Source organism: Leucoraja erinacea, chromosome 27 (genome assembly GCF_028641065.1).
Source record: "Leucoraja erinacea ecotype New England chromosome 27, Leri_hhj_1, whole genome shotgun sequence".
Taxonomy (NCBI): domain Eukaryota; kingdom Metazoa; phylum Chordata; class Chondrichthyes; order Rajiformes; family Rajidae; genus Leucoraja; species Leucoraja erinaceus.
The window spans coordinates 22,880,318-22,903,456 of record NC_073403.1 but is presented as its reverse complement, the minus strand read 5'-3'; the positions used below and the strand labels follow the sequence as shown (position 1 = coordinate 22,903,456).

At 37.9% G+C, this 23,139-nt stretch overlaps 1 protein-coding gene across 1 annotated transcript in view; it reads right to left on the bottom strand.

Moving 5' to 3' along the window:
- The window catches only part of LOC129710353 (glucocorticoid-induced transcript 1 protein-like), a 47,422-nt gene that overhangs the window by 16,289 nt on the left and 7,994 nt on the right, over positions 1-23,139 (bottom strand). The window contains exons 2-3 of the mRNA XM_055657293.1: positions 20,378-20,526; positions 657-746 (exon numbers count right to left, since the gene is read on the bottom strand). Of these exons, the coding sequence (XP_055513268.1) occupies positions 657-746; positions 20,378-20,526 (239 nt within the window). The remainder of the gene's footprint in view (positions 1-656; positions 747-20,377; positions 20,527-23,139) is intronic.

Genomic DNA, 23,139 nt, shown 5'->3' with positions numbered 1-23,139 from the left:
TTTCAGAAGATGTTGACCATCTTCCATATTACATCACAAGCAGAAAATTCCCAACAGAGCATGTTGGCTCCAACCTGCGAAACATCTGCAGCCTCATCTTTCCTCAACTCAAACATTCCAAAGTGCTTTACTATATATTTTGAAAGTACAGTCATTGCCAGTAAAAAAAAAGTTATCTTCAAAGTTAGTCACTAAGAGGAAACATTTTTAATATCATTTTTAATCTATCACAAAAGAATGGGTTTAGCATCACAAAGGTAACTTGTTTTGTGCCAAATTTGATGCTTTCCATAAGTTAATTCCTATCATAGAAAGTTGGGTGACTGGTTATTTATATAATTTTCTTGTTTTTCCAGTTAGTGTGAGATCAAGGGATAATACAAGAGAGCATTATTATACCATTATTATTATTCCCATTTTTGTAGTGGTTATTTGCCCTCCACAGCACAAATTTTGAGAGGGGGAAAACAGCTCTGAAGAACCACATTCTATTGTTATTTCTCCCAAACCTGACAACATTTTCAATTTTCAAATATATTTTGTTTCTAACTCGAGCTGGTATGGCCAAGTGTTGCACAGTGTGCAACCAGGTGACCAAAGTCATTTAACCAGGATCCCCACAGGTATAACAGCATTCACACTAGCACATGACTTGCCTCTTTCAGCTGATCTGCACTGCCCCACGATGCAGAACGTTTGTGAGAATTCTTCCTTTTCAGACCCATCTCATGCCAAGTGCTAGGAGTCTGCAAACACAAAGTAGTTTCATTAATTGTATAAAGGAAAAAAGTATTTAAACTAAATTATGCTTTTTGAAAAACAGTCTCCATTACCACACGAGAGCAAAGCGCTGGATTCAATTACTATTTCAAAACTATTTTCATTGTTTAGTACTGGTACTTGCAGTAGATGCAACAAACTCAACATTATCATTACTATAGTTGTAAAGAGGGGATATTGAAATACTCCGAACAGGTTATAGCTAATATATATTCAAACTTAATTATTAACATTAATTTGCTTAATTAACAATGATTTGTATTTTTCTGTAATAACCCAGAGACATCGTCAAGGCCAGCACAAATTTGTATGAAATTTAAAAAAAATGTAAGCTGTTTGTCAAGTTTGAACACATCCAAAACACCAAAAATCAACATTTTTTCAAGCAATGGTTATACCTCAGATGAAATTTTAGCACCAGCTGCATTTAGAGGTAGTTAGAACAGAGACAGTTGCCATTATTATAGAATCTCAATCTGCCGGATAAGAGATGCAGTTTCATGGACTATACACTCATATCGCCAGCATTATTCCTAATTACAAAAAATTCTACCAGAAATACAGGGCAAGGTTGGGCAAATGTAAATGTAATGAACAGCAAGTCCCATTTATGTGGCTGCAGAGAGGTATTTTTGACAGAATGGAATGCCAGCTTTTTACTACTACACTTGTACATCAATGCATGCTTCATACAAATCTTAGCAAGGAATGAAAATTAAATATTTCAAAAATCATTAGAAGATTGTTATGATTGCAAAAAAAACAAAAAAAAAAACATGACTGCTGAAAGTACAAAGAATAAATGTTAAGCCGGTTAGCCTGCTTCTTTAAGTCAAGTGATCGATACAATTTCGCTTGGAGTAGATTAATAAACAAGCTCTTGGAGCTGTTGCATAGAATTGCACATTTTAACTACCATTAAGGACATCAAAATCTAGAAGTTCAATCCTTGGATTAAGGGAAATGACTGCAATACCAGTTACTTTAGACCATCTTTTACATAGCAATTTCCGCTCCCATTAAGTCTTTTTGTGTACTTTGTAATAAGATAGCAATGAAGCTAGAAAACACCTGATGAAAAGTAAGTGTTTTCCCCCCCTTAGTGTTTTGTGAGATCTAATAGTTGTAGTGTACACAATGACACGAGAAAACCTTTTAATACTGCATTTCGGAAGGTTCCAGAGCTATCAAACCAAGAACCGAACCAAACTTGCATTTACTAATAGTTTATGATGTCATTTTTATATAACTGTACATCTTGAACATTCCATATTATAGTTGAAAATGTACAATTCTTTTTTTAATGGGAAAACATTCTGATGAAAAGAGGGAGGAAGAAACAAGGCCTTGTTTCCACAATTGGCTGCTCAGAGTTAAAGCTATTGTTTCCATACCAAACCAGATTCAGAATAACAGAAAACAATATAACTAAGTCACATTCAGAAATATTCAATCAAAAAAAAAAAAAAAAAAAAAATGGTTCAGCTAAGGCCAATTATCAGATTATCCCCCAGAAAATACAGCTGCCAAATCCAGGCCATTATAGACACATACTACAGAAAGCAAAGAATTGTATACATCAGAAATACACATCAGCATTAACTACAAAACTCTACCTCACACCCTTCAATTGATAATTGGAGAAGCAACTACAGATCGAAGCAGATGACCATAGGGCAAAACAGATGCCATGACTTCTATGATGAGACTTGTTGGTACACAAAGATCACTGGATATGGGCCAAATGGCATACACAACGGTTAGCCCATTCTAGCTAACACAAAGCTTAGAAATGGATTTAAAGAGAATAGCAAATCAAAGACCATAATATTGACGCCAACCCTTGGCTGTTCTGTTCAAATCAACTAATTACCATTGTTCCCTAATTCTCAGGTTCATCCCACTTACTGTCGATTTGATCCTTTCCAATTTCCCCTTTTCCACTACTTCCCTTGTCCCATGCAGACGCCTTTGCAGCTCCCTGCAAAAAATCAGATCCCAGCATAGTTCATCGTATAAGCCACTGCAAGAAATGGACACCAAGGTACTTGGAAACGTATTCTCATGAAAGTCATGTCTTGAGAATCTGGTACAATGGAGCTTAATAGCAAGCGAACACATCCTAAGCACAAGTTCATTATAATGCTCAGATCAGACCCAGATAAGAGTTGCACTAAACACAAGGACACAAAGTGCTGGGGTAACTCAGTAGGTCAGGCAGTATTTCTGGAGAACATGGATAGGTGATGTTTTGGGTCAAGACCCTTCTTCCAGAAATGCTACCTGACCTGCTGAGTTACTCCAGCACTGGGTACGTGTGTATTAGCCAGCATCTGTAGTTCTTCGTTTCTACAACCACTAAACCCGTCCCATTTCTAGCTCTAGTATTGATCAACATGCATCGTTTGCATTTGCCTTATTTCTTCATGGTGGTAAACTCCATATACTAATGACTCTGGATGAAGGGTTCTGGCCAAATTTGCCATTTTATTTTAATGGGCATTGCTTCCAATTCTGGTTTTACCCTCCAAATGCAAAACAATTGCTGCACCTCTCTGCTATCAGTTGCATTCTGCATTGAAGAACTGCCAAGTTACTTCTTGCACATTTCACTTGGAGATTTCATTTTGTTTATATTCTTCTCAATATATAAAACCACAGCCCAGTTACTATTCCAGAGAACGTTATTTTTGCACCTGCAATGCCTTTTATGCCATTTGCATGGAAATTGTAAGTGCCCATTGCACTCCAATGCATTTTAACTACAGTTCTTTATGTTAAGCTTCAAGTTTTTTTGACAAAGACCCAATTATCTGCTTTGTTACTTTTATGGTTTGCATGTGTACTCGTCGTAACTCATTATTACATTTCATGAAGTATGTGGTCTCGTTACTCCTCGCTAAACATACCACCTCAAATTGAAACCAATTTCTGCACACGTCAAGAAATAGAGTGTCACATTCAAATGTAAATCTCAAACAAATGAAATGCTGGAGACTTCATCCGTTTTAGCTTTACTGCAAATTGTAGGCCATCTTCAATTGCACAATGCTTTGTTTGTACCTCAAGTAGCCTTATTCTCAAAGCCTGCCAGAGTAAAAGTATAATATTCCAATCTTCATTTGCACATGAAATAAGTAAAACACTGAAAGGATAATTCAGACAATGAGCAAATGATCAGGGCTTAAAACCTAATACCTTTTCTGGATCAAAGAGAGTCAGAAGTCCACTTGGCACAAATGAACTGAAATAACCAAGAATCCTGTACCTAGCAACTGTTACCACCTTTCTAAACCCATAATCCCATGTGATTAATGCATTTGTACAGTTAAACTGTAAAGTCTATCCTCACAAATCGCCATAGAAATATCAGATTTGAAAACCTATTATAATTGTACCCCTTCCAATTTTGAACAGGACAGATGTGAGATTCATCTCCTGACACCCTAAAGCCTTTCCATTACCCACATTGTCAAATTGTATAATGTGTGTTCTTTATACCATTTCTGGCTTAATCCCTCCCTTCACCACCTCCAGTTTAAATTCCAGTTGGAATATTTTGGAGGACCAAGTAACCAAGAACCAAGGTTAATTCCCGGAATGGCGGGACTCATTGCATTGGAATATCATTCCCGTCGCTAGCAAAAGCAATTTCTCAAAAACAGGTAACTCAGCCTCCCGGAGGAAATTAGAACCACATATTACTGGCACACCAAATTATTTATTCCCCCCTCGACTGGTGCAGAGACCGCAGTGTGCCATTCACAAAATGCACCACAGTTCCTGACAAGAGCACTCTTACCTCCACCTATGAGGACATTGGCATGGGAACGCCACTGCCTAGTTTCCTCTATCAACTTGGAAAAATAACACAATTCCTTCATCATTGAAGTCCCTGCTCTACAGCACTGGAGTATTTTCACTTGGACTGCAGTAGTCCATGATAACTGGCCTTACAGCATCACTCACAGCTTTCTATATCCACACCCACAAAAATTAAATTATGAACAAAATGCAATTTTCCACCAGCAGGTTCAAGCCTTTCACCACAGCAATTATATACTCAAGGGTACTCGATGAGCAGACTGTTCCTAGTCCCAGCACCTTTCACCCAATCTCAAGTCACATTCCTTAAATATTGCATTATCTGAATGGTTCAGGTGAGTCACTGAACAAAGAGTGTGTTAGATTATGGGCAAAACGTATTAAATGACATTAAGGCAAAGACACCAAATAAACTCTTTCCACATGCAGAAATATTTACAGATACTAAGCCTTCCTTGAGGTACTGAGCATCACAAAATTATCTGTGGAACACAAATTATAGGCCTTGAACATTTTTTTTGGGGGGGGTCTAAAATAAACACCTTTAAACAGTTGTTTCCTTTCCCCTCTATACCCCAAAAAGCTCTGGGAACATTTTAAAGTGATCCCCACAATTTACCAGAAAGTGGAACAAAACTTTCTATAAAATGCATAACTATTATAATTAATAGTATTTCTATTCACATGCATTTTCAACACAACATTAAATTTCATAATTTCTTGCTCAGTATTTCAGAATTGGTTATGAGAGCAAATAAGTACACAAACCACAAAAAAAGTCCCAACGTTAAAGGATGTGGGCAATAAGACAAGCTTGCCTATATTTAAAATCGACATTGGTTAAGTAGGCCATTTAACAGTCACCTCCTGATATGCCCTGATAATACTTTAGCTTTTGTGCTGACGAGCTTTACAAATTTTGCAATGTGGCCAAACTCTTCAGAAACAGAAACATCCAGTTAAGTTATGGTGAAGACTGTTTATTTGGTAACAGAACGAGTTGAGGGCACAAACTATTTTGGGTTGTCTTAGCCCCATTGACTTACAGCAATTTTAAACTCTAGTCTATGGGGGAAAGTTACTATAGGCAATAAAACTGGGAATAGAGAGCTAACCAGGTTATTTTTGACATCTCCTGCAAGATTTTCTTCTTGGTCCAGGTAACAGGTCAACAAAAGAAAAAACACCACACAAAAAAGCTCCTGCGCAGCCAGTTTCAGCCATCCAACTATTTTCATCACGTAGTTGATCTGACATTCCATTACTTTGTGTTTTGTGCTCTCGTGGCCTAATTCAGCCTAAAACTTAAAGTTCTCTTTAGAGGAAGACACTCTGTAAAGGTGTTAATACAATATAATGGAGAGGCTGTCGGAATCTAAAGGTGCAACATCACCAACACTGTAATAATCCTGAAGGTGTACAAACTGATTAGTGTGAAATACAAGCAGAGACCATAAAATATACATTAAGCTTTAATGGGTCATATGATAGTCTGGAAGACTGGAACATGTCTTGAATGTTTTGCTCCTCAAATTGTATTAACCTTTTTGCAATGGTGTATAAAGATGGGCCATAAAGATGAGTCAGTGCGGGAATGGGTTGCACAAAGTCGCAGAATTAAAGCAACTCAGAGAGGGGGACTCCTGCAGACGGAACCCAATTGTTTTGTGAAGTAATCATCCACTGATGTTTGTTTTCTCCAGGAGGCTGCATGCAGTGCACTAGAATGGGAAAAGTGCAAGCAAATTGCTGATCATGTGGAAGAAAAAATGTTGGACCCCCCAGGTGAAAGAGAAGAGGTGAAAGCCTGGGTGTTGCATTTTATGCAGCTGCATGGTAATGCAGCCTGCCATAATGCATTTTGCTATGCAGGGTACCACATCAAGAATTCTAATAAAATAGCATTTACAAAATACAATGGAATAGAAACAAATGCTTCCTCCAATTCCTTGTTTAAGCTCTGCATAACTCCCTTTAATCAACCAGAGAAAGAAAAACAAAATGAATTTCACTTTCCAGTCAAGGCTTGGAAAATAAGTAATTTAAAATTTACAATGGAAAATGCAGTTTCAAAGTCAAGATTGTTGAGGTGGCTAGTTGTTGCTTTCTGCAACAATCCTAACCTGCTAGAGAACTTCTATAATTATTGTTTGACTGGTCCTTCTATGATACAACAGAAAGTGGCCTCAATACATCCGTGGCCCAGAAAAGCACCATTTTGGGCTGTTAGTCCTCTAGACAAATGCCAATTGTAAATCAGCATCTGTAGTTCTTGTGTCTCCATTTTAAGTACAAAATGGTAAAACTACCCCCATACAAAGGTACAAGAGTTTACTTGTTTAGACCCAGAGTTCAAAGTACACTTGCAAGCTTATTCAGACAAAATCACTACATCCTGAAAGCAGGAAAAGAAACAAAATGGTGGTAAGAATTTGACTCCAAAGATCAGCTCTTCCATTTTTCCATGCGACACGCATGCTAACTCATTCAACTATGGAGCCAGCGCTTGGTGAAAGTACTTAATTCTTCAAATAGTCAGTTTTCTAATCTAGGTGAAAAGGATCATATGACATAAGTTACTGCCGTGTTCCTCGACACATTCTTTCAACAATCATTCTACTCTTCATCCACTAACCAAAAGCCATTACCTGCATATTCAAAACCATGAAGATGACAGCAACAATTATACCATTTTGTTTTACATTAAGTAGTTTTAACCACATGTTATGTATTTGCTTCTGTCAAATGATTCACCACTGGTAAAACCAAATCATTTTACCTCTATCATATACATAAGCAGTACATGTTTCTGCAAAATTTAGTTGGTGCCTCAATTCTTGGTTCAAGTCTTAGCGGCTACCATTGCAGCTACTTAATGTCAACTGGATTTCAATACAATACAATACCATTTATTTGGTTTCTGCAGTCATACAAGAAAAGAACCAAGACACACACCAACACAATTTACACAAACATCCATCACAGTGAATCTGCTCCTCAATGTGCTGGAAGGCAAAGTCTTGTCTCTCCCCTGCTCTCCATTCTTCTCCCGATGTCAAAGCCCCCGGTGGGCGCTAGCAAGTCCGCGACCATTTAATCCGCGCCGGGCGATGCAAGGCCATGCTCCGGGTCTTGATGTTGGAGCCCCCGGCGGGCGCTAGCAAATTCCGCGGCTGTTTAAGCCGTGCCGGGCAATGTAAGGCCCCGCTCCAGGTCACTTTCAACCCCGCAATTCGGGTGGGAGAAGTTGCCGTTGCTGGTGCTACGCGAAGAGGTCTCCCACCGGGGACCCGCAAGCTCCCGGTGTCACCATCCACCGGAGTCGGGTCGCAGCAGTGCGCCATCACAGCTCTCCATGCTCCGAAGCCGGCCAGCTTCAGCTCAGGAACAAGATAGGCAAAAATCAATGTATAAAATATGAGAATGATTGCAGAAGTCATATCAAATTTATGTTGTATGACAATCATACAAGGATGAAAAGTTTATGGCCAATAATAGAAGCAATTAAAAAAAAAACATTAATGAGCATTTCCCAAAAAACACTAAATGGAAAGAGAATAAAAAACCTTTTATCTATTACTACTCCCAACCCATATCACAATACTTTAAAAAGTCTTGCAACAGAAGTATCACGAGAGACATGTCATGAATGACAGTTCCATCAAACAAAAAAATAACCTGCAATTAGACATGAAATGTGGCTAGTTGAATTAGACATCTAATGGAAACTGAAAGTAAAGTGTGTTCATCATCTTTTACAGAGCAAGATTTCACAATATGTTCCTTCATCCAGAGACTGACACCATTTGTACAGGAAGTAAAACATCAGGACATCCTGTTACTGGTTCTAAAAGTACTCTAAATAGACGAACTAGGTTTGATTCAGCGCCAAAACTAAAATCAAATTGAAACTGCATGGGAACGGCATGTCATTTTGCAGAGTATTTCCCCTTATTGGAACGGTCAGCAACAGTATCAAGTTATGAGCGGTACTGAAAAATGATTACACTTATGTTAACCGTAACTTCCAAGGTGGTCCATATCTCGATAAGCAACCCTTCGTTTACCTCCTGGTTGGGTGATGGGCCGCTTCCTGATTGCCACTGTGGCTGCTGCTTTGCTGCAGCTTACTGATAAACAAATTAGTTTAAACATCCAAATTTGGGCAGTCCTGCACCTAGCACACTGGCATCTTAAGTTGCAGTGCCAGTTGGACATTTATGAACAATGAAGCAGGCAGAGATTCATACATGTAATATCTCTGAAGCAGGCAGGCATGGGAGCGTGCTTGAAAGTTATGCTCTTTACATATTGCACGTCTTACAATGCACTTTAACCTACAAAATCACGATACAAATACAGCAAATTTCTAGGCCATTACTTCATGAGAATATGTTGCATTTCAGGACTGGCCAATGACAAGTCTAGTCCCAATTCTGCTTTTTACCAGTAGCTTGGGTTATGTGGCCAAGTTTAGACAAGCAGACAAGATTCAGGAACAAAAATATTGCTCTTCAAACTAATTCTCACCACGATTTTTTCCAAAATCAAACCTGATTAGCCTCTTCTATTTGCTTCTAGCTTTGAGAAAAATCAAATTAAAATGCATACAAGAATTCAAAGTGGATAATGTAAATTATTGAATGAAAGAACAAACATTATAACATATTTTATGAATCCCCCAAATGATAAAGCAGAATAACCTTGTTTTGGACAGCCAAGAGTTATTTGAAACCAATGCTGACAGCCATTTATTGCCAAGCAGCATAGAATTGAGGATTTTCCTATTGTCTAATAAGAAATCAAGCACACCAGCAAATCATATAACATGCTTTAAAATATACAGCTGAAGGTTATGATCAGCCAAGCATTTTTGTTTAAAATTCAGACAGCAATGTAGAGGTGGAATTAGATGGAATCAGGCAACACAGTGAAGTAACTGTATGAGAATCCAGTGATCTGGACTTGCAATGTGGGCATATCAGCTTGAATTCATGGTCAAACAATGCTACATTTAAGATTAAGAATTAAAATTCAAAAGATTAAATCGCAATTAAATGGTCTAACAGCACCACCATAAAACTTTACTGTTTCACTTCATTGATGTCCTTTAGGAAATGACATCTGCTATTCTTATCCATTTAATCTACTCCAGTGCTTTGAACCCATATCCAATGAACAAATGTTACATGAGAAAGTAGCTTGGATTCATTTTAATGGATGATTAAGCCATCTATAAATCCTTTTTTAATACTAAAATTGGATGTCCAATCAAAAAGTCTTACTTAATCAGCCATTAATGTTAAAAGTATCAACAAAATGGTAATTTTTTTTTAAAACATTGATGCCAAATAAAATCAGTTTCCCCATCAGAAATAATGCATAGGATAAGGCAGCAGCTTTTTTCCCCTTATAATCATGCCGAAGTTAACAGCTCCACCAGCATTATCGAAGAAAACATTAGCTTTTACTTTCTCAGTGCTCAGGGTAGAGATTTTACCAGACCTGAAGCTAGTGAAAGATGCACAACACTAAAACTTTTCATAATCAATGAAAGAATAGACTGCACTGAACATTTTTAATTTAGCAATTATCAATTTTGCAGGTATACAAAGTGAAATCCAGAAAGCACTCCATTGCAAAATGCATCAAAATGTATGGGAAAATGTGGAGAATTTGCAACTTCTCCTCAATATCATGGGAGTAAATTCCAAGGTTACTCAAGAAAAAAAAAAAAATGCAAAGCAAAAATAAGCTAAAATATGGTAGACTGGGAAATGTTGGAAAACAATCAAGATAAAAGGCATCTAAAGAAACAATTGCATTTGATGAAACCTTACAACTGATTTCCCAAAAATCTCAAACACAAGCCCCAAATGAGGGCTGGGGTGTTGCTTCCCTAAAATTTGTCTGAAATCAAAATGTAATTCAAGTACTTCTAAATTTCATCCATCTCATTACTGTACATTGGAGAAGATTATTCTGTGTTTACTCCCACTTCGAGGTCACATCTTACTACTTTGATTGAGTTTTTTTTGCTGAGATGACGATTGTGATCGATGAGGGTATGTCTGCATAGATTTTAGTAAGCCAAATACAAGTTGGAGGAACAGCACCTCATATTTTGCTTGGGCAGCTTACAACTCAGCGGCATGAATATTGATTTATCTAACCAAGTAACCCTTGCATATTCTCTCTCCCACAGTACCTCTTCGATCCTAGTTGTCCTACTAATTTCACTGTCATCCTCGTTATCCTACTAATTTCACTCATTATCACCTTCTCCACAGCCAACAATGGACCATTGTGGGCTTGATCATCTTTGCTGGCTTTGATTTGTTCTTTGCATACATTTCATTCATTTGCTCTTTGCACCTCTTCATATCTCCAGTTTCTCTCTCCCCTGACTCAGTCTGAAGAAGGGTCTTGATTCAAAATGTCACCTATTCATTTTCTCCAGGGATGCTGCCTAACCCACTAAGTTGCTCCAGAATTTTGTGTCTATCTTTGGTGCAAACCAGCATTGGCTGTTCCTTCCAACACAAGGAGGCATATGAACTGCTTCATTGGTCAGAGCATTGAGTGCACGAATCAGGATGTCACGACAGCTCTACAAGATTTTGGTTAGGTCATATTTGGACTGATGCCTGCAGTTCTGGTCACCTCATTATAGGAACGACATGGAAGCTTTGGAAATGGAGCAGAGGAAGCTTACCAGAATGAAGCCCGAGTCGAGGGCATTAGCTATAGCAAGGGGTTGGACAGACTTGGATAGCTTTCTCTGGTATGCCAGAGACTGCAGCGAACTCTTATGAGAAAAGTATGATGTGTGGAGAGAGTAGACAGTCAAAACCCATTTCCCCGGATGGAAATATCAAATACTAGAGGCATAGCTTTAAGGAGAGAGGGCGTAGTTTAAAGCTCTAAGTTTTGTTTCTGCACAGCGGGTAGCAAGTGCCTAGAACGCACGTCCAGGAGTGGTGGAGGCAGATATGATAGTGGCATTGAAGGGACTTTTGGATAAGCGCATGGATATACGGGGAATGGAAGTATATAGATTATCTGCAGGCAAATAAGGGTATGTGGTGGCATCATGTTCCTGTGCTTTGTTCTAAACCTAACCTAACCTGTGCTTTTGTAATCTTAAAATGAAAATCCCAAGTCGTTCTTTCTTCAACTTCCATCAACTGTACAGGGATATGGTGCCCTGTACTGCAGAATGCATTAGCTACCAGCATTGCTACATTAGTAAATGGTAATCTGAAATTACAGGTTGATTACAAGAATCTATTCCTTGAAGTCTCAAGATCACACTTCTAACAAAAAATCAAATGCAAATTTAATTCTGAACTTGACCAAAATGTTTCAGACTCATTCCTGAAGCCATTTGAGAGAATGCAAAGATTGCAGTGCAATTAGAATGAAACAGTTGTTCATTATCAAATGTCATTCATAAAGTTTCCTCCTTATCATTTCACCAGGGGCCATTAACAGTAAGGCACACCAGAAATGCATGTACTCGCAGGGTGAGCAATACAACAGCAGAGCTTCTATACAGTTTTAAGGCAACTACAATAATTGAAGGCCTGATTAACCAGATTGTCCAAATGAAAATATCGCTGTCCAAACTTAAAATATTTCCTCAATTACAAGGAAGCATTCAGGATACAGATAGCAAAGGAGAGAAAGAATTGGAATTAGAATGCCTTTATTGCCCTTCAAACAAAGGTTTGAACGAAATTTTGTTCCCTGCAGTCATAACAGCAAAAAAAAAAGAAAGCACACAATTAGCAGTTCCACACAAACATCCATCACAGTGAATCTCCAAACATCTCCTCACTGTGATGGAAGTCTTATCTCTTCCCTGTTCTTCTCCCGTGGTCAGGCAGTCAAACAGCTGCGTCGAAGCGATCGAGGCTCTTGATGTTAAAGCCCCTGGCGGGCGATGGTAAGTCCCGCGGCCGATTAAGCCTCGCCGGGCCGATTCAAACCCCGTGATTCGGGGCGGACGAATCTGCCATTGCGGGATCTCCTGAAAATCGGTCTCTTACCAGGGACATGCAAGCTCACGATTTTACCATCCACAAGGCCTGCGGCCGAAGCCTCCGAAGTCAGGTCGCAGCCGCAGTGCCACCACAGCCTCCAATGTCAGCCAGCTCCGTGATGTTAAGTCCGCAGGCTCTACAACTGGAGCCCTCGGGTCGATTCCGGTTGGAGGCTGCCAGCTCCACGAAGTTAGGCCCCAGCGAAATGGATACACGACAAGGAAAAGGTCGCGTCCCTGATCAAGGAAGAGATTAAAAAGTTTCCCCCACCCCCCCTCATACACACACAACTAAAAATAAACCAAAAACATACTCCCGACAAAAAAAAAAGAAAGAAAAACAGACTGCAGGCGAGCCGCAGCCACAAGGCGCCGCCACCGAAAAAAAAAAAAAATTGGGGGCGAAATGGCAGTTTTCGATCCAACATGCAACAGGATTCAATTGTAAGCTTAAGTACATTACAGCAGGTTTTAAATGATCAGTAATTAGCTTACCACTAACCAAATGGCCTAAGCCAATATGCTAAAAGTGCTGCAATATGACTGTGCAAATTGGCAATATTGGTTTAATTCCGAATCCCTGCTCGATTGCCTATCTCAAATACTTAAACATTAACTTATCCTCCCCTCATCTTGCATTTCTGCTGTCCACTACTGTACACCTTCACTTTATGGATTAAATTTCACCTGACAATTAGTGTAGTTTGACTTCAGTGGTCAATGCTAACACGGAGTGCTTTGATCCTGACAACTTGTCTCCGTGCCAAACACCTGTCCATTTCCTGGCTTTGGGGTGGTGGAGGATTGGATTATTTGGAGCATGTCATCACCTGCAGCATTTCAACCTTTGATGTACACAGACAACTTTTTCCATCTGTCAGCAAATTGAAAGCAATTCAAGATACACCTCCGCTCAGTCCACCTAAACCCACCTGATCTCCTGGTTGCTCAACACTTCAACTCCACCTCCCATTCCCCCACTGACCTTTCTGTCCTGGGTCTCCTCCATTGTCAGAGCAAGGCCCAGCGCAAATTGGAGGAACAGCACCTCATATTTTGCTTGGACGGCCTGCACCCCAGCAGTATGAACATTGATGTCTCGAACTTCAAGTAGCCTTTGCTTTCCCTCTCTCCATCCCCAGTTCTCCGTCCACTCTTACTGTCTCCGACCACATTTTATCTATGTACCACCCACTCCCGACATCAGTCTGAAGAAGGGTGTTGACCCGAGACATCACCCATTCCATTTCGCCAGAGATGCTGCCTGTCCCGCTGAGTTACTCCAGCATTTTGTGTCTATCTCAAGATACATTCCATCAGCTCCATCCAAGAATTGAGATATAAGATTTCTACCAATTGTTCCCACTTCAAATGAGATGGTGCTGGAATGGGCAGAATGAAGAGTAAAATTTGGATTACACTGACAAACATCAAAAAAAGTATAATAGGATTAACCAAGTGCAAATGGGTTTAGTCACATAAATTTGTTTCCTTAGAGTTAATGAGAGCTACACTCACTTGCAACACTTGCAATAGGTAATTCTATAATTGGTAGTCCTATTTTCCAAGCCTAATGCACTTAGTCTCCGACACAATTGAAAAGTTAGCTTAATACCAATTACTGCACTTAAATTTTATGGAACTAATTAGACGTTGAAAGAAAGCACGGATTAGCCTTGGTTAGTATTGTTCCATTGAGATTTATACTAAATGGTGACCATCCCCAAATCACCTTCCTAATTGAAAAGCTCAATGTAATTTGTCATGTCCAGTTTTAAACCAATTTACTAATTATTCTTATTACACAAATTGTGAATGATTCCAAAACACTCAAATACAACCAATAAATTTACCCTGAAAAATCTCCAAGCTGCTTTATGCTATTTGTGCAAATCCTTACAGGATATGTTAGTTGCTTAGATGTGACACTTAAGATTTGATTGGTATTAGAGGTAGTTCGGCTATAACACGTTTTCATAACACAAATAGTATACAACAAATTGGGGAATACTATTTGTATTATGCAGACAGAATTGATATCTAATCATGTACATAAGCCACTTGGGAAATTGATGAAAAAGACCATCTCTTGAAGAAAGTCCAGGTAAAAGAAACTTTCATGTAACCTCTCTGCAGTAAGCAGACGGTAGTTTCTCAAGAACACAGCTCACCATGGGTGGCCATTGAAATCGACAAAGTTCGGTCGCTTCTATTAACACTTGTGCAATGATACTATTAAACAATGTGACACCCATCTTTTATTATTTTAAGCCTCCGGTAACAAAAATAAAGTTGTAGCTATTAAAAGACTTATCTTTGAAAATCCTGTGGGAGAAAGATTTATTATCGCAAGTCTGAAACCCTTGCCTTAACCCCCTTGCTTCCTCCATTAACAATTTTTATAAAGTGAATTTTTTACAAGGTTTCTTAGGAATGCATTGTTGCATTATAGCAGAGCTACCTGTACTACTTTTATTTTTTAATTCTTAAAGATATGGAAAAACTGATAAAATGTTTGGAACATGCTATTTACTTATCTTTAGTAAATTAGGAAGCAGGGAGAAATAAGTCTCCAAGTTTTCTGAGCATCTTGACCAACAATGCTACCATTAAGACAAAATAACTTTCCTGGCATCGCTGGCATCTTCTACAATTTCCAGAAGCTCTGGCCTGAGCCAACAGTAATTTTAAGTATTTGGATCCAAAATTTTACATATTTGCAGTCTCCTGTGCCTATGGCAATTGCTTCAGTATTATGCAACTCTTTTTAAATGCAAGTGTTTAATCTCATCACATAAAACAAGTTAACTTGTTTTTTTTATCTACAACCTTGCAACACAATAGCTAAGATTTCTCAAGGAAGAAAAATAAATTTGGCCAATTTATTTGAAGCAACTGACAATATGAAATGGAATCAGATCTCCAAAATTTCAGTCCATCATGCAGACGAGAAAATGTGATGAATCATTTAATCATTCAAAAGAACTTGATTATGCAAGAGATGAACTTTGCTCCTTTCAATCTCCATTTACTGGATCACAGTCACGCCAATGATCTTCCATTCACACCAAACACATTTTGTTTAATGTCAGTAGGATTTTGTTGCATTTTAAAACAGCTTTCTGTAAAAACTCCATTCTACTGCCACCCAACTAAAATAAAAGCTTAAAAATAGCTTTCAAATTGGCAAAACCCATTAAAATTACTTTACAGAAAGCGAGCAAAAGCTTGCAGAGTGAATATGACTATAAACAATTCTGCAAAATGTGGAAAGGAAAATTTGAATGACAACTTTCCTTTCAATTAAAATTACCAAAGCATACAAAGATGTAAACTAAAGGTTACGATTTGACCTTTCAAAACTGCTGTCGCCCATTGGGATCCATGAATCAACTACCTTTTAATCCGTCGAAGGGTCCAGACCCATCCAACCATCAACGCTGCCTTACCTGCTTTCCTCCAGCAGTCCTCTTTTTACTCCAACTTCAGTACCTAAGTTTTATCCTAGCATTGACCAGTTTCTGTTAGTTGATACTAAAAGTCTATTTCAGATTTGAGGATTTCACAACCCAAGGATAAAGAATTCCAAAGATTCACCAGATAAAAGTTCCAACTGCATGGAAACTTATTCGGAAGATCTCTTAGTTCCACACTCCCAACAGCTAAATGTTTAAGCCTCTCAAGAGACAATGTGATTGTATCCAAAGTCCGAGGAATTTTGGCCCAAGCATATTGTTTTTCATTCTTCATCACCCCCCTCTGATAAACAGAACCAGAGCAGCAAGCCCATGTTGTATTCCAGGGGAGTATTTTCTTATTGAATGTTTACATTTTAACTAGCAAACTTGTATACCAAGTAGTAATGTGTATTGCAGAAAACAAAACAACACCAAATACATTAAATTAGACAGGCATACTAAAAATGTAGAGTCAAGCAGAGAGATTTTGGGAAGAAATTCGCATTGAATGTGAATAATCACTACTGGTGAACAACTGGAAGACGAGAGGGAGGTGGTAACAGGAGACAGGGTAAAAGGCTAAGCAATGTAGAAGCGGAGTGACTCAAGGAGATAATTAATGAAGGACAAACGTGTGGTATTGGGGTTAAGATTTGGGAGACAGAATTTTAGTTAAGCTTGATAAAGTCTTACGAGACCAAGGTAAGATGCTGACCGCTTTGCAATAGTGGGTCTGGGAGCTGGCAAAGACATGTATGAGAATTCCAATAGATCCTTAACCAACTTAGGTAGAAATAACAAAAGAGTTCAATGAAAAAATAAATGTTTAAACAAGGAGTATACCAGAGGGAAGAAAACAGACTGCTCGAGGAATGCAGCAAGTCAGGTAGAATCTGTGGAAGGATATGCACAAACACCGTTTTGGATCAGCATTGAGGGTTTAGCCCCAAAAGATCATCCATCCATTTCTCAGCACAGACGCTGCCTGACCTGCTGAGTTTCTCTAGCTGTCTGTTTTTCCTCAAGATTCCACCATCTGGAGTCTCACAAGTATCTGAAGTTACATTCATGCAAAGTTCAGTCATTGACTTGTTACAAGAGTGAATCATGCCAGTGAAGGTCCTGTGTTAAATATTTGTTTGTCAATGTAGAAGCCTGTCTTCTTTCTGAACACCAGACTACGCAATTAAGAAAAAAAATCTTTATTTTGAAGATAGGTGAAAACTATCAGATGTCCTCAATAATACATTGCCCAGGTAGAGCTATCTATTATAAAAGTTATCTACCAGAATGAAAGCTGTTGTAATAGAAATCTAGCTACGTAGACAGTATATTAAGAGGGTATGCACAGTTATTAAAAAAAGAATCTATAGATTACAAGCAAGTAACCTAATCTAAAATGGAGTATGTTCCCTTTCACAAAAACAACAGCTCAGAGTTTGGAAGGGTTGGCAAATTAGAACATTATGCTTTCACCTTTGGAATCTAGTTTTGAATCCAGTCAACTGATGTAAAAAAGTATGACAGCCTTTACAAAGCTTCTAAGCAAGTAGCCTCAACCAAGTTCCTAGAGGTCACAAGCATACAGTGCAAGAGGGCTCATAATTCAGCACTAAGCTGACAGCTTCAGTCCAAAGACAAAGATAGCCGGTGTGGGAAATTGAAACTCACTCACAGCAACTGTTTCTCTTCTGAAGGTGGCTGAAGCACATTTGGCAGAGCTTGAGGCAGACATCAAATGTAAGAGTGGAAAGCAGTTCGCCCACCAGCATGAGACTTACTCATATCGATAAGCATGAAATTTATATTGAACAGATGCAAATGGAAAAACATTGAATCTTAGGATACAGCTCCCAGCAGTGTACCCACCCCCCACAAAATGAGTGAACATGCAGAGTACAATCCAGTAAGGTCTATAGCATCTCGTTTTTCTCCATAAATGTATAATTTGCAATCGAGCAGGAACTGGGGATCATCTCCACATCCTAACACAGCTCATCCTCTTATCTTTCCCTCCACACCAGATTCTCACAAGTTATGATGGGCTTCAGAATTCCAAAAAGAAAATGATTGGAAAGTACGCATTTAGATAATGTCCTATTCTAATATAACCAAATAAATTAAAGTTTAAATTGCAAATTTCCTGGCGGAGCAACAAAATAAATTCCCCACAACCCTGAAACGAATCAACCAAAATCTTACATTTAAACATCAAGTTATTGGTAAAATAACAATGGATCTGAACCAGGAATTATCAGGGAACAGTTTCCTAATCAATCGCCAATATTTTGAGAAAGAAAAAAAATTAAAATTATTTTCACATTTTAGACCAAAGCCGAAATCTCAAAAGGAACTTCAAATAAATATTCTCATTATCTACCAGAAATAATGGCAAGCTAAACAGCCAGGACTCGGCATAAAATCATGCACTAAATCCCTAATTCTCCAACATACCTTATTTCTTCCCTCCCAACATCATCACCCAAAGGCAGATAACTGTTGTGCAATTTGTTTCACAAAGATGCATTACAGGAACTTAAACTGTTAGCCTTAACAATTGGAGAGAAAATTAGAAACACACCCGGGGCAATACCTAAACTTTTCCAGTCACAGTAAAACAATCTGGAAATATTATGTAGTATATAAGGTATAGAAATCCATAATTGCTGAGCAAGGGAAAGATGCACAAAACAGAACAGCAATAGGATTTGCTAAACATTTAGAAAATTTAGCCTGAAGAGTAAAATCAAATATTTTAAAAAAAAAATTGAAAGACCCAATAGCGTAGGAAGGAACTGCAGATGCTGGTTAGTACCGAAGATAACGAGTCTTGACCTGAAACATTCATTCCTTCTCTCCAAAGATACAATAGTGATGTTAATAATTGTGCTTTTGAAATAGAGAGAGGTTGATGGGCATTTCAATGCTGACATCTTACCAGACAGGCTCCAGAACATGAGAGATTAAAATCATAAAGTTGAAATTTCATCCAGGTGAAACATTGAGTTATTTACTAGGACACATTAACATCGACTTAAAATAGTACATCTGGGCAAGCTTAATTTCCAGGTGATCCAATACAAAGAGTCTGAAAAGATGCATAGATGTTTTCCCCTTTCTTTGCACCCCTCCGAATAGCACTCAAAATGCCAAATGCATTTTCTTCACCTACAAAGCAACAGCAAGTCAAAACACTAGGTCACAAGACACTCAAATGCATAAACAACTGAATGTGGGACACAATGAAGTGCATAATGAAGCCTTGCAATAACTGTATCTACATTGACAAACAAAGCATTTCAATCTTCCTTAATGGAAAAATGATTAGGTCTGTTGCAAATCAAAGAATCTTGAAACATAGATATGATAGTGAGGGGATCAGTTTCAGCCAGCTACCCGCGACACCAATCTTCAATTGGGATACCATATGGCAGACGTTATGTTAGAACACAAGTCAATTGACCTCCCCCCCCCCTCCCCCAAATAAAAAGTTCCTCACTATACAATACACATTTTGACAATCAAATCAAGGCTTTTGTTTACACTATGAAATCAGGTCACCTATAAATCATATTCATATTGATCACATTCTGATGACTCCACTGATCACAGCTGTGCTTTTATTGGATTTGTTGAACACAGGTGATCTGCTACACGCCTCGGTCTCCAGTTTCAAACCAGTCACAGAAGCAATTTAAAATATCAGTGTCATTAAATACAATTTTGTAATTCCAGTGGTTTTCAGATTCCATCCTTCACCATACATCAGCCGAAAATGATTTTGTGCGGTTTCTACAGCCGGGTAATTGTGCGCAAAACTGGAAACAGCAGTAGCTTTAATGACAATATACAATTAACTTTCCATTAGGGCACCTGCCCACTAGAACCCAAGTGACTTTAACCCGTTAGAAGTTTTAAACCCAACGTCCTTCGGAAAATTACTGAAAATGATTAAATTTTTACCATTAAATTTAATGCGTTTAAAGTTAATCATTAATCTTTTCTTCCTTCCCCAGCTCCCTCCACACCTCACAAATGGTACATCTTGGCTTCAACACCGACTTAAATCATTAAACAGATTGGAGACTGCAAAACGTTCTTGAACTTAGAGTAAGAATTGGAAACAACAGTAAACTTTATCTCAAAATCATTTCATATTCACAACAGATTTCACTATTTGAAAATATCATGCATTCAGCTACTATTCATAAAAATATTAACCCATGATGCATTTAAGATATTTATTCATTAGGGCACATTATCAAAATACCTGTGTAGCTTTCTCATTCTCCCAGGATAAAGAGTGCACATCGGTGTCACGAGGCCACTGTCCTATCAAGTAAGGTCCAATTATGGTGTCGAGTGAAGACGTGCGACGTATACAAGATCTTGTCTTATGAAGCTTGGGTTTCTCAATGGCTAAAGAGAAAAAAGAAATTCCAATTCTCAGAACATTCCCTGCATTATTTTCAGTCAAATGCCTGTCCAATTCTATTTTCAAAGGGTTGATTACTTCAATCATCCATATAATTCCCCACATCACATCCAAAGATCTGCCATCACCTCACATCCACCCATCCTCATGCTATTTATCCATCACTGAATTTGTTGCCTCCGATTCTTGAGCTATTCATTAATGAGATTTCCCAGTTAAGAGTTATTCCATGTGAAGATCTTCCTCTATTTTTCTGCCATTCCAATTAAGATGGAGTGTTTTTAGGAATGTCCTTTTTATTTCACTACTCATTTTGGGTCAACTTATTATAAGCATACCCAATGTGATGGCTGCAACTTGGTCCATTAAATATTTTCAGCACATCCCATTCAAATGTCAATGGTAATATGAAATCACCCTGGAATTTAACAATACAAGCATCCAGAATACCACAAGCGTACAGTAAAGCGACCTTGTACAATGCAGGATGAGAACCAGAATTGTTGTGCAGCTGGCTGTGGTCCACCTGGAAGCACTTGTTACAGGCTTTCTGTTCCCAATTTTATCATTTCCATAGTACAAATAATTTCTAATACACCCATTTTCTTTTGTTGAAACCTTGTGAAAATTGTGCAACTGACATCCAAATATCCTGCTTTAGATGCAACTGCAAAGAGGAATTATTAATATCTTAAGAAATGTCAGCTTTCTCCAGTTAATATGCTGCACTCAAACCAAATCTCTCATGTACCATTCAAACAAAATGGATAGGTTTATTTTACTTTATTTGCACCTGATCTGGTTTATTTTACTTTCACTACCTACAGGACTATTGATTCAAAAGGGATAACGGGGATAGTAACTATTAAGTTAGTGATGCATATGTTCTTTGTCTGCAATAAGATCTGTGTATACATAAGGAAAATAAAGATTAGATGACCATGTTTTGACATAAATAATAATATTTAGATAAAGTACAAGAATATACAGTTCAAATAAAATACATGAAACTATAGCTAGCGCATTTATCTTCGATGTGTTAACAGTTGGGTGCATTCAGTATTAATTATTAAAATTTGCTATGTACAAATGGAGCAAATGGGAGCTATCTAGAGGAGAAACCAAGATTACAAAATTCTGATCCTTCGAAAACCAAATCAGATAGGAAAAGACTTCCATAACACGCAAGCGACCAACAATCAAATCTCGTGAAATTAATGTAAATCAATGTGCTAAAATCCAATTTTTAACGATTGTATTAAGAACAGGAAAGAAATAAACTTGTCTCAGCCTTCATTAAGAAGATGCCAGTTCTTTAGAATAAATACACAAAATCTCAGCCATTACCACAACTAAAACTACTTCCTCCTACAACCTCAAGGCTGCCTGACAAACCTTCACATTGATAACTTGTATTGTGAAAATGATGGAAAGATGTTAACCTCTCAACCCATGTCATTTCTGAAAAAATGATAGGCAATGTCCACAACTATGCCAGTTACATTTTAGAGCAACTTCAGCAGCAGTTGAAACTTCAGCAAAAGTATTCTACTTTTCTCCAACTCCATCCGATTTGGCCAATGGACAATTACATCTAAAATATCTTCAATCAACATGAAAATTTAACCTATATGCACCTTCCCTACTTTCACCATCACCCTACTTTCACAACCTTACCTATTCTGCTCTTTTCACTGCAACTATTCACAGCAAAACAGTTAATATTTTGACCAAGTGCATCTCAGGGTGCCAAGTCAATAAATATATAAAGATGCATGGTGGCAGTTAGCGAATTACCAGAAACATTAATTTTATATCTCTCTGCAAATATGCTTATTACCTACTGAATTTATTCAGCATTTGTGTTTTTAAAATCACAGAATATGCACTCAAGAGCTTTTAGATTTATTCAATTTCATTGGTGCCATGTCACAAACACTTGCAATCCAGTTGTTCTATCCATCACACCCACCCATTCATAATTTAGGTACTAATTTAAAGCACACTCAGAAATTGGCTTTAAATTACCATGTGGACCTAAAAAAAATCATGCACTATTTAAGATTTTTTTTTTTTTTTTAAACTATTTCAATGCCATGTTTAAAGCTTATGACATTTCTTTCCAATTTTCTATGTGCAAATCTCAAACTGTAATTACAACTAATCTTTTCAGATGAAGAAAAACTTTTTTAAGTCACGCCGTCAAAAACGTCATGTTAATACTAAATTAAATGTTGTTTTCTTACAATGATTATGTTCATAAGCATACGTTTTGCTCCATGAATAGCATGTTTTTCTCCAAATGAGATGCAATCAGCAAGTTTGATATAGTCAAATTACTTAGATAATGCACAAGAATAAGAAACTTTAAATCCATTTTACAGGAAGAAATATGCTTGGACCAAAGTTATTCATGGAAAACCCCAATAACAGAAAATGGCATGGATTTCCCTCTGCAAGTTATTTTTTTTAATAATTAAAGAGATGCCACCAACATGCTTCAGTTGAGAAACAATAAAAGGAATGGTTCCTCCATTGCTATTGAAAGATTACGTTTTTGTTAATTACTGTGCCCATTATGTAAAGTTCAAATTAAC